At 38.6% G+C, this 12,451-nt stretch overlaps 1 protein-coding gene across 2 annotated transcripts in view; it reads right to left on the bottom strand.

Annotated features, from left to right (window-relative positions):
* LOC146484002 (uncharacterized) overlaps nucleotides 1–12,451 on the bottom strand; it is a 44,368-nt gene that overhangs the window by 6,223 nt on the left and 25,694 nt on the right. For both annotated transcript variants that reach the window (XM_085105327.1, XM_085105328.1), the window contains exons 5-12: nucleotides 9,546–10,519; nucleotides 7,660–8,316; nucleotides 6,310–6,432; nucleotides 5,181–5,251; nucleotides 4,689–4,780; nucleotides 4,260–4,357; nucleotides 3,034–3,128; nucleotides 1,906–1,971 (exon numbers count right to left, since the gene is read on the bottom strand). In XM_085105327.1, coding sequence (XP_084961453.1) covers nucleotides 1,906–1,971; nucleotides 3,034–3,128; nucleotides 4,260–4,357; nucleotides 4,689–4,780; nucleotides 5,181–5,251; nucleotides 6,310–6,432; nucleotides 7,660–8,316; nucleotides 9,546–10,519 — 2,176 coding nt within the window. The remainder of the gene's footprint in view (nucleotides 1–1,905; nucleotides 1,972–3,033; nucleotides 3,129–4,259; nucleotides 4,358–4,688; nucleotides 4,781–5,180; nucleotides 5,252–6,309; nucleotides 6,433–7,659; nucleotides 8,317–9,545; nucleotides 10,520–12,451) is intronic.

Below are 12,451 nucleotides of genomic sequence, written 5' to 3'. Positions count from 1 at the left end.
CTCTATTGCCTTAGCTCCTTCTCAGACAAGCCGACAAAAAAAACACCCGACAAAAAAACAAAGGAGAGGTTTGAAGTGGAATTTCTTCTCAAGAAATATTTGTGACAGTTCAGGACAACTAACAATGGCCGTTTTTAGGCTAGAGACTTTAAAGTCGTCTCGAGACGACTTTAACGTCTAGTATAAAAACGGTAAATAAGACAGACGCATTTAACGTCTGACGGCTTTAACGTCTTTAGTTAAGTGCGTCGTTTAGACGCACTTGATAGACGACTTCAACGTCTCAGACGTTAAATGCGTCTAGTATAAAAACGGGACGCCCTTACTGGGACGCATTTAGCCCTGACTCGTCCACAGACCACTGGCACGAGTTAGCGTTTAGTCCTGAAATCGAGGCTTAGCGCTTAAAGGGGGACAAGATCATAGCTTTCTTGACATTTACATCGAATTTACAGTGGCAGATACATCCATTTGAAGTAGATACGAGTTAAAACGCGCGTTTTAACATGTTAATATAACAATAAAAAAAACATGACAAATAATTTGAGCAAATATGCTCCCCCGCCTCTGCTCCCCCCTACCCCCCTCATTGGGGTAGAGTTACTAGTCCCACCCTCACCGGTCCACCCGCCGTGGGAGCTCCGAAAACTTAATGGTGCTGAAAACATTATATGAGACGCGACAGCGTCTTTTTCTCCCATTTGGGACACATTTTCTTAGATGTGCACGAGGCGCAGCCTCATTGTGGTGCGAGGCTTGTTTTCGTCCTAAAATGTCATAAAATTACTGTGTTCATTTGCAACTCTGGCAGAAGTGTTGAATTCGTGGATTTCTTAACATCTTTTAGGTTGATGTCGATTACATCAAGGATTTCTTAAAAATGTTCGTCTTAAGGGGGGACTTAACGTAAACGCCATTTTACCGCACTTTACATGGCTTTAATGGAAATATCTCGTTCACGTTTCAAGCGATCCAAAAACTCTATGTTCATCCCGTAAATCTATGTTGTGGGGTGTTTTGTGAATTTTGGGGTGATTTGGGGGTATATTTGGGAGGAGTTAGTTTTTCTAGAAGGATTGGTTAAATCAAGAGAAAAAAGAAATATTGAAGAATTGGTGAAGTTTTAAAATAAGAATTTGTAGTTAATAATTAATAGACGGATACCAAGTTAGTCCACTAGCAACCTGGGGTGCTCTTGCGTGGGTATCAACTGTCTGTTAGTGTTCCAAAAATCATTTTCTTTCTTCTATCCTTTCTTAAAACCACTTGAAATTTCATTCAAATTTAGGTTAAGTCCCCCCTTAAACAACATGGCGGCCAAGAAGAACTTGAAGAAGTCTCGGAGCAGAATGTAGAGTGAAGTTGAGCTTCAAGTAAAGTATACTTTTATGCGTCCCGTTTTTAAACCAGACGGCTTTAAGGTGAGGGTAAACGTGAATTTGAATGGAATTTTAAGAGGTTCAAAGAGGATATAAAAGAAAGAAAATGATTTTTTAAACGCGAACAGACAGTTGATACCCACGCAAGAGCACCCCAGGTTTCTAGTGGACTAACTTGGTATCCGTCTTTTAATTATTAACTACAAATTCTAATTTTAAAACTTCACTAAATCTGAAATATTTCTCATTTCTCTTAATTTTACCAATCCTTCTAGAAAAACTATCTTCTCCCAAATATACCCAAAATTTACCTAAAAATTCACAAAACGCCCCACAACATAGATTCACGGGATAAGCAGAGAGTTTTTGGATTGCTTGAAATGTGAACGAGATATTTGAATTTTCATTAAACCGATTTTAAGCGGCCTGGAAACGGCTTTCAGGTTTACCCCCGCCTTAACGTCTCAGACGTTAAATGCGTCTAGCTTTAACGTCTCTAGCATAAAAACGGCCAATAAGTACATACCCAGAGGTTGTGCCCATAATGGCAACATTGTAGTCGTTAGCTTTCCTCGCCGGGGCCATCAGGCCTCTGCAATTAGACATATTACGTGTGTAAGAAATAAACCTTTGGACAATGCAATAAAGAGTAGTGGAAGTTCCGGGGGGAGGGGGAAAGAAATAGCAGAAGACCTGACAGCAGAGACCAACAGCAAGTGTTCATTTTGAAGAAGTGTCCATCTAAGAGGAACGTTACAGTCAATCCACATCACCCGTGACTAGTATTTTTGAAATTTGAACGGAGTTTGACGTTTCACCATCGCAGCGAGATTTCAGAGTTCCCGTAGAAATTTCCCTAGTTTATTGACGGTAAAAAAACTATAAGTTTTTCTTTACATTACAGCATTGAGTATTTCAAAAACAAAAACAATTGTTCTCACGTGTTTTGATTTTTTTTTTTCCTTTTTTCAGCTAATGCGTCTTTTTCCCGAAAGGTTTCCAGAGAAATGTTCAAGATTCAATTCAAATGCCGGACATTACAAAAAGAAAAATTCGATTGTTCCTTTCAATCTCGGAAATAATGGTTATGCGTGAGGTAGACTGACTGTACAGAAAAAAGAGAGAAGTAGAGTACGGCAGGGAAAAAGCACTAAGTTTCTCATGGTGTCAATTTCTAGTGAGTCGGCTGTGGAAAGTTATAGTTAAAGTTACCTTATACTAAGTGGACCCTTCTTTAAAGGATATACGAAGCAGTCTTCTGTTGTACTCCAGGGCCCAGTTGTTCAAAGCCCGATTAAGCTAATCCTGGATTAACGTGAACTTTGATTCGAGTTTAATTACTAATCAATAAGATTCTTCAAGAAGAGTTTTGTCCCTCAGTTTTGACTTAGACTTTCCTTTACCTTTCGCTTGAAATTAGTCTTTAAGACCATTTTTAACGAGCCCGAGGAAACCCTCGTTTAACCTTTAATCCTGGATTAGTATTAATCGGCTTTCGAACAACCGGGCCCAGCAGTTTTCTATGTATGGACACAAAAGATTAGATCGAGCGGCGATGAGATCTGGTCACAGCTGTTCTCAGTTGATGACTAAATGGTTCAAAAAGAAAATCGAAAAATAGTTAAAATTAAAATTTGCGCTATGCCGTTACCACCTTTTAATAGTATCCATGGAAACATCAACCCCTTTCTCCTGCAAACGCGCAAAGACTTCTTGGCATTCCTCTGAGGCAACAACGTCATCTCCACCCTACAATGAAAACAAACGAATGTCAACCGGCACTAAAGCAAAAAACTGCTATTGTAATACGTACATAATTTACACCGTAGTGTGTAGGGAAACTTCTTTTACATGTAAAAACAAAAATGACGGAGCACGTGTGATTGCAAGATCAAAATTTCCTTACTATCTAATGCAACACAGTTTTTGCATCAGTCGTTTTCTGGCGTATTTGTTTGAGTGTTCTTTCGTTCGTTCGTTTTATTTACTTCACTATTTCTTTTGTTGTTTTTATTGGTCGTTTCTATACTAGACGCTTAATCCGTCTAGGACGAACTTGGGCAAACATAAATAGTGGGTATAGTTATGAGTCGTAGTTAGAATCAAGACGAACACAGACGGATTATGCGCGAGAAGGAAATATCGGCTTTAGTGCGTCTTGGAGAACACACCATAAAAGATGGTTCATCCCACCAGTTGGGATTTTTAATGTTCAGTTTGTATATTTATTTCATTGATTTTAGTGTCCCCAATTAGCGTTACAGCGCTAAATACTAAGACACTTAAAAATCCACAAAAAATGAAACAAACATGTAATGGTTTACATTGTCTTTTTTTTTTTCTATTATTATTATTATTTGAAAAGATGTGTATACGAAGCTCAAAAATATCAGAAAGAATAAAATAAACCCAACGTTTTCGACTCTGTCGTCAACTTTTTTTATTTTAATTCAATTACTGATTACTTTACTGGAACAATAAACTTCTCCATTGGGAATAAAGGATGCATTCACAGACATTTGAAATCTGCAGTTCAAACTGTACTGTACTAATTTTGTTCCTATAACTAAATGATCCAAGCAAATGTAGAAAATTAAGCACATAAATACAGGTGTAGTAGCAGCTTATCTTATTGAATGCTCCCGTTACAACGGCCCGGGGCCCTTATGAGTTACAGGGCCATGATTAAGTACCGATACTAGCAACAGTCCGTATTTGCGGAAGGTTTTATCTTCAGTACTTTTTGTGGTCTATAATTTGCCGGGTTTTGAATCCCTGTCCTTGTTAATGGCATATCCGCAATCGCGAGATATCCGGAAGGCGAAAACTAACTGCAGTACAGCAGCCGATGAAAACTTTAATAACTAAACATCGCATCACCTTATCCCGGGATAGAGTCCGCGTGACACTGTTTTTATTGTTGTTATCGTCTTTTACACTGCCTTTAGCTTCCTTCTTCTGTTGTTGTTCTTTTGAACCTGTGAAAACAAAAACATACTAAACAACAAACAAGGCTGGTGTCCAATGAACATACACTATATAGACTACACTCTGTCCCTCACAAGTTTAAACTTCAGAAGCATTGTGATGTGTGGTTCAATTGCAGATGTAACACTTTAGTTTGTGGGAAAACCCTTTGGGGTGACTGACCATTTGGGTGAAAGTTTCTATAAACAACAGCTTCAACAGTATTTTCAGACTGTCGTGTTAACTGTTTTTCCAATTTCAGTAGGCAAAGTCGAAATTTGGATGTAAAAAGGTTTAGTTGCCTAGCGTTAATTTAAACAAAGCTTCTAACAAAATAAACACCTGGTGGTAAGGGTGGCGGAGGTCTTTCTTTGAACAAGTATCCTTCTTTGAGAACTTTAGCTGCGGCTCGGCTGCGGCGAGCATCTTTGGAGCTGCAGGAATTAGAGGAATTAGAACTCATTGAAGACGGTAAGCACACACGAGGACAAAGTCAAGACACAACGGCAAAAAACAACTAACTCATTTAAAAAAAAAGATTGAGCTAAATGAATTGTCTGGTAGTGAGATTCCCAAGGGAGAATGAGCTTAAGCCCTCGATTCCAATTTATATTATAATTTAATATTATTTAGCGGACGTCCTGTCAAAAGATATTGACACCTTAAAAGTTCTTATTATCCAAATCATGATGTGCATTGTTCGTATTTCAAAGACGGCTAGATGCGGGGGTCGTTGTCACTGACGTTCAAAACAAAACTATATCGACTATTCAAAAACAAGGAGGGTTAACATTGGAAAATAAATACCGCTAAAGACCGACGTTATATTCTTACCTTGACCTGCCGACATGCGCTGACGAGGGCCTGGGGCGGACTTGTGTTCCCTCGGATGCAGTCCTCTTTCTCTGTACGCGGACAATTTTCCAGATATTAGTTTCAAACAAAAATGTTGTGCTTAGGCGCTCGCATTGGGCGTTTTACGGCCGAGGTGAATTTGGACAAGATTTTTTCAAACGTTAGCGCTCTCCGCGTAGCTTAAAGCTCCAAATTTACTTAAATAAATGAGCGTGGATACATATTTTACAAGCTGCGAGTAGACTTTCTGCGTCAATTTTTTGGATGAATGAATTCAAACGGGACTTTTAATGCTTGGTTTGCAGTTTGTTTGTTTTTTTCTCTTTCACAGTATTTAGGTGAGTAGTAACAGTTATATACCGCTTGTACAGTAAAAACCTGAGCCCTTGTAGGTTCATATTGTGCGGGAGTTCAGCTTTCTCTTAGCTCCGAGAAACGTCTAAGCGACAAGAATTACATGTATCCATCACCTCGAACAATTTTGGATGTTTATTGGATGTTTATACTCGAATTTGGGCTCAGAAGTTGAGTAACAGATGTGCAGAAGGCAAATCTATGATTTTACAACAATTTTCAAGCAAAATACGGAACAATTACGATGAGTTGGTTAATTTAATGTTGCATTGCCTCAGCACGTTTGGATCGTCTACAGGACTAAAATTTATTGACTAAGCCTATAAGACTTTCCCGTTACATGTGAAAACAGGTACGACCTTTTGCTAATGTTATAACTTTTTCAAACAGAGCACAAAATTTCATTTTAAATGATATCAAACATGACAAGAGTTTCGGCCTGTTCAATAACAGACTCGCCCTTTAAATGCTCAGGGTTGGGAAGGAAAGATTAAACTATATCAAACGATAGAACAAAGAATTTACGACTGATTCTGAAATTCACGTCATTGTATCTCCTGTGTTTCAAAGAGGCTACGAAAAACGTAAAATCCAGAATATTACCCTGAGTGCAACACCACAGGATACGTCATTAAAAGGGAACATATATCACCCGATAGTCCGGTAGCGAATCGCTGAACTAAAAATAGAACTCTACACGATTCACAAGGCTCCCCTCTCTCTGTTCATCTTCTCCTGTTTGGCTGCCACTCACCTGTACTGTAGCAGACATTACACGCGGTTTTCTCCTCGGAGATTTCGGTCTTTCAGCTATCGATTCACTCTTTCCCGGCGAACGCTTGATTGGTGCTGAACTGGGCCGAGTAGGACGACTTTTCTAAAGAGTAAAAGAAAAAACAGTTTTATACATGTCAGATAAACAGTTGAGCTGTTTGTTCGAATGGCACAAAATGCACAAAATGGGACTGTTAATTGAACCCTTTAAGCCGTATCATAGATATCATAAGTCAATGGTTGGGAGAACTCGTTTAGATAACCAAGAAATTTTGTTGAAATTGAAACATTCGGCAAACAAACAAAGAAAGCGATGGGTTGGGTTCCCCAGAAACATCCACTTGCACTGAAAATCCGTTCTACGAATATGAGCGTATGGCTTATACGGTTCTTCCTCGTGCGGGATTTCCTTCATTTTAGCCAAAAGTTTCGCTCTTGCACTCTGCGTTTTTCTGTGTGGATGACCTCATTTTGAAGCCTGATTAGTGGCAGATGATTTCAACAAAGATTTAACAAAGTAACCGCGGTGGGACCGGTTGGAAATGTTGGTACTTCAACATGGTAGATGATTTGCCTTAACCTCATGAGAGATAAAAGAAAAAAAAACTGTACCCATGTCAAAAGGAAAGAGTGAAATAACATTTGAGTAAGAGATCAGGTGTGTAACACTTTTTAACCCCATGGGTTTTCGTTTTCACACCTCCACATTCCTTTCTCCCTAATTCCTGTTCTTTGTGTTTAATTAATATGTGGAAATGAATAACCTTGAAACTCATAGATTTTTTAGTTCAAACTTTCTTCATCAGATGACGCCTGCCATTTGATTTTTCAACCGGAATTTTTGGTACCAAACATTGTCCCATATGTTGCACGTAAAATGATTCCTTAGAGTAACACACTGAAACACAAATTTCCTGTTTGTCTGTCGCTACAATCTTTGAGCGAAGTAGGATTTGGTTCTTAGTTTTCGAAACGACTGAGGTAACGAAAGTGCGAATAGTGACCTATGAAAAATGTGCTGAACTGGGAGTTGCAATTTTGATTTCTTATGGCATACGCCTTGCCCTGGGTAACAGTTTCGTTGTTGCTGTTGCCTATTTTTTTGTTGGTTTGTACATGTACACAAGGCTGTTGCCTAACAGGAGCCCGATAGCCTGGGGCGCCCAAGAAAATGCTCTGGGCACCTAATTTTTTTGCCCGTAACACTTAACACTTCACGTGCTGGGCTTCTAACTTCTTGGCTTTTGGCTTTGTGGGCTCCTTGAAATTTTTCTTTGGCAATAGCCTTGTGTACATAACTTACAATACTTCACGTAACTACAGTTCATACCAAGAGTTTTTCATTCCTTGATGACGTCTCTCTCGTCCCAGTACTTCCATTTTTCGCCTCCGCCAGCAGAGCAGCTGTAGGCCTGGTGACGGTTCTACACGGACACGGTTCTTCCTCGCGAGGGATTTCCTTTATTTTAGCCAAAAGCTTCGCTCTTGCACTTTGGGTTTTTCTGTGTGAATGAGCTTCTCTAGAGGCCTGATTGGTGGCAGATGATTCAAGGTTTTTTTGAGTTTGCAAATCCTTTTCTTCCATTTCTAAGCCGTTTTGTATAACAACTCCGGGATGAGACCATGAGCAAGTCTTTAGCAGTCGTTTCGGAGCGGCTTCCTCGTCCATGTTATCTCTAATTGACTCCTCACAAGTGTGAGGTGAATTATCAGTTTCACTGCTGTCTAAATCATCTCCGTCACCTTGACTCAAAACGTCTTGGCTAAATGTCACTGATTTTTTCAAAGGAATGTTACCAATTGATACCTCACTGTCTGATACAGAGAGCGGAATATTTCCATCAGAGTTTGATTTTCGTAAAGACGATTTTGATGGGGAGTGCTCTGCCCCGCTGTTTTTGCCAGCTGGTCGATGCTTTTGCTTTGAAGTCTGTTTTTTATTGTTCTTCACAGAGTTCCATTTTGGTAATGGCGGTTTTGTAGCAACCTGAAAAGTAAAAATTCCAATAAATTGCAACTAATACTACATACAGTGTAAGTGAAGTATTTATTTGTGAATTTGCTTATATCATGATCCCCAAATTCTATAAGGTTTGGTTCCCACGACATAATAATCATAATCATAATCATAATCATAAGGACCGTTTAAAGACGCTTACGATCAACATAATCATAATCATAAAAAAATGATCGAACATAGACCTTTTTCATAAATGGCGACCGATAAATTATTCTTTTGTTTTCATGAAAATTAGCCCTACTAGCCTCGTCAGCATGTGCAAAATTCAAAAGAATTTTTACTCTGAAATGAGGTTAGTAGGGCTAATTAACATATATTGAAAAGAATAATAAATCAGCTGCCATTTATGAAAAAGGTCTATGTTCTTGTGATTATGACTATGTCTATGATTATGACTATGATCGTTATGTCGCTATGGGAACCAAGCCTAACGACTTCACTGGACGTATTGCCGTTCCCCTTGTAATGAATGCTCGTCAGTGGCAAAGATAGTTTCCTAAGCACGCCGCCAAACGTTTAACTCGTCCTTTTGATGGTCTCGCCCAAAACTTCAACACAGTAACCCCGAATCCAAGATCTTGACCACTGGTTAATTATTTCACACACGACTCGGTGTGGATAAAAGAAAGAAAAGAAAGTTTGGGTTTTTGGTTCTTCTTAGGCTATCACAAACAGTAATCGCTATTTCCTATCTTAAACGGTTAAGTGTTGGAAATAGTGTCTAAATTCTAAATTGTAGTTTAAGAAGTAGAAATAACATTCAAGTGTGCTTAAAATTAGATATGATTGTCGCTTTTAAATTTAATTTCAAGCACACTTGAATGTTATTTCTTCTTCAACTAAAAGTTAGGATTTAGACACTATTTCCAATAATTTACCGTCCATTTGTTTTCGGAGCAGAGGTTCCCCTTAATACCCAGCATAACCTGTCGAATAACATGACAGAACTGATAACGCGCGAAGCTCCAAAAGCAAGGACCCTACGGTGACGAACTTTCTAAAGTCATATCGATAAAAATTCCGAAAGCGAACACTCAGAAGTATTGAACAAGCACAGGTCTGACAAAATTAAAGGAACTATCTGAAGTGTCTGGCCTGCATTACCTACTGTTGACGGATACTCAGAAATTTCATGTTGATGACAAACTGAGTGAGTTTAATCTGTCAACTATTTTTAGTTTAAAAAAGCTTCCCACCTTTTTAGTATCACTAACTTTTGTCTCCATCCCATTACTTCTTTCTTCAGTTAAACCAAGCTGATTAAAATCGTTATTAGTTTCTGAAGTTCTTCTCAAGTCTCTGAGCCGGCTTCTCGCTAATAAATCCTCGGAGTTGAAAAATTCCATAGTTTTGCCTTTCAACACTAGCGAACCTTCGCTTTGGTGTTTCCTAACCCGCGCAGAATCTTTTCCATGTTGACTCATGTACCTCGCCGAACAAACTCGGCTATTTCTCAAGGGAAGCGCGTTTGATATACGGCTATCCACAGGTTCTTCAACCCAGAAGGTTTCATACAAACCGTCAGCGGGTACAGTGACATCCTCACTAGGCAGGTCAGTTTCTATCTGCATGTTTAACACGTGAACCGAAGGTGTGTTAGCGTCACTACTGCTTGGAAGAGGCGACATCCCTCCATGCCCGCTTTGACTCCACGCGGGACTTTCTAGTTCTAAATCTCGTGGACTGATCTGTAGATTGCCGATCTTTTCCTTTGCGTTTTCCATGTCGTGGAACATGTCGAATATTTCAGCAGCTTCTGTTTGATTTTTCTCGTTTAATTCATCAAGCAAAGCCTCGCTTTTTAGCACGTAATCCGCTGAAACTCTTCCAGGTTTAAAATCGCTTTCAGTCGTCTCCCCATCGCTCCCACCCTCGCTACCTGCCGTCGGAATAGCGAACACCAACGAACGACAACCGCCCGAAGATGGCCTTGTCTCCGAAGGTTTATTGATTATTCCATAATTGTCATCTTCCTCACTAAATGAGTCTTCAAATGAGTCAGCGCATTCTGGCGAGTTTATCCTCGGCGAGTCTGGCTCGGGTGACGTTCGAGGAGGAAGAGGAATATCACTCGGATCATCTTCGTTATCACCGAATGCTGCCGAATATCTCCAGAGTCCTTCAAATGCGGGTACCTGATGTTCCACTTCTTGATCAAGGTATACTATTCCTATATTAGGAAGAAGCTGAAAGTGAGTTTGTGGACTAATGCTGTGAGCACATGTGCTCTTTAGACTAAACATGGTTACAGGTAAAAAATAAAGATACACCCAACTGAGCCTAGCCCAAGAAGCAACCTTTTTCCAACAACAGATGCAAAACCTACTCTGTAAAAACATCTTGCAAACTCAACATGTAAGTGTAGGCAGGAAACAGAACTGTTTTGGAGTACAGTGGAACCCCGTCAATACGACCTATTTCGGGCCGTGAAAATGTGGTCGTAATAATGGGATGGCCGGTCGGATTAACGAGGTTGTAAAACTAAGGAAAATGACTGAGGTTACACTGTAGTTATTATTTTATTTTATTTTTTTTAACCCAAAAATCTGGTCAGTTTTCATTTCTGGTCAATGTTAAAGAATAGAAGAGAAGTAGACAGACTTTGTCTTTTCAAGAAGGGATTAGATAACAACGCAATCCTGACCCTGGATGAATTATTTAAACCAACCAGAAAGACAAGATAAATGCATAATAGACATTACACCGCAATTAATGCTCACACAAACATATTCAAGTTCAGTTTTGTACCACGCACAATTAGATATTGGAATAATCTACCACATAATGTTGCAGAAATTGCGGACGATTCTAAGTTCCGCAAATTATTGTTATTTATGATTCTCTAGAAATCCGCTGACCCGAGATGTAAATAATATCATTCATTTAATGAACGAGGTTACATCAAATAAATAAGTGAAAGTGAAAATGGTAATGAGTAAAAAGGTACCGAGAGGTTGTTGTGTTCACTGGCCAACATTTATACAACCCGGTAGCAACAGATAATGGGAACAGATAAGTAGTTAGATATATGAGGGTATCAACCCACGTTTCAAAATATGATAAAAAATCCCATACAAATCCTTATAAATCCAATATTTTTTCTAACTCCTGCAACGGAGACGCCATAAACCACACATTATCTCACCCCAATAACTACATAAAATACTATTTCAGCCTTTGAATTCAAAAAACCTAAATTTTTATCCTCGTTTCTCAAAAACCTAAAAACCTAAATTTAGCTTTTGACCTAAAAACCTAAATTTAGCTTTTGACCTAAAACCTAAAAACCTAAATTTTCCTTGCTTTTTTCAAAACTGGTTTAAACCGGTTATTCAATTTTATGTAATCTAATTTATATGAACAAGCAATTTGATCACAATGATAAAACATATTTTATTCATCCAACATTTGAAAATTACGGAGCCTCAGTTGATGGTTATATAATCAATCGAAAAAGATTAGAACCTAGAAAAGGATATTTGTCTGAGAATGGCTATTATATAATTTCTCCGGGACGTAACAATACATGCCCCGCTCATCGATTCGTCTATGAGGCCGTAAATCAGACACATATTTCTCCTGGATTGCAAATAAATCACATTGATTCCAATCGCCAGAACAATTCAATTGTAAATTTGCAACTGGTTACAGCCTCTGAAAATATGAAACACATGCACAAAGCCAGAAAAGAATTTTTGAACAGTTCATACTCTGAAGAAGAATTGCAAACAGTCAATAGATTAATGGAATTTCCACCAATGGAAGACAATGATTGCGAGTTTACACGCACAGAAAATAAAATAATCAATAAGATGTTTTACAGAATGTGTAACGATTTGGATGACATTAATTTTCCACTTTACAATGATTAATCATCAATGAATACAAGGGTTGTTTGGCTATGTTTTTAACTCGATGATGGTTGATGTATTTTTGGAGGGTAATTTGGACATGAATTTGAAAACCAAAACTACTTAAGAACATGGTGATAGATACTATTGTACAGAAAATGAGTGAGAAAAAAAATAAAAAATCAAAAATCGCAAACATGAATTTTTCTGCCAGTGAGAATGCATCTTCACAAATTCCAGCCACAAAGACT

This window comes from Pavona decussata, unplaced genomic scaffold (genome assembly GCF_977016875.1).
Source record: "Pavona decussata unplaced genomic scaffold, jaPavDecu1.1 SCAFFOLD_37, whole genome shotgun sequence".
In the NCBI taxonomy this organism is placed as follows: domain Eukaryota; kingdom Metazoa; phylum Cnidaria; class Anthozoa; order Scleractinia; family Agariciidae; genus Pavona; species Pavona decussata.
The sequence above is the reverse complement of the archived record's forward strand: the minus strand, read 5'-3'. Positions and strand labels throughout refer to the sequence as shown.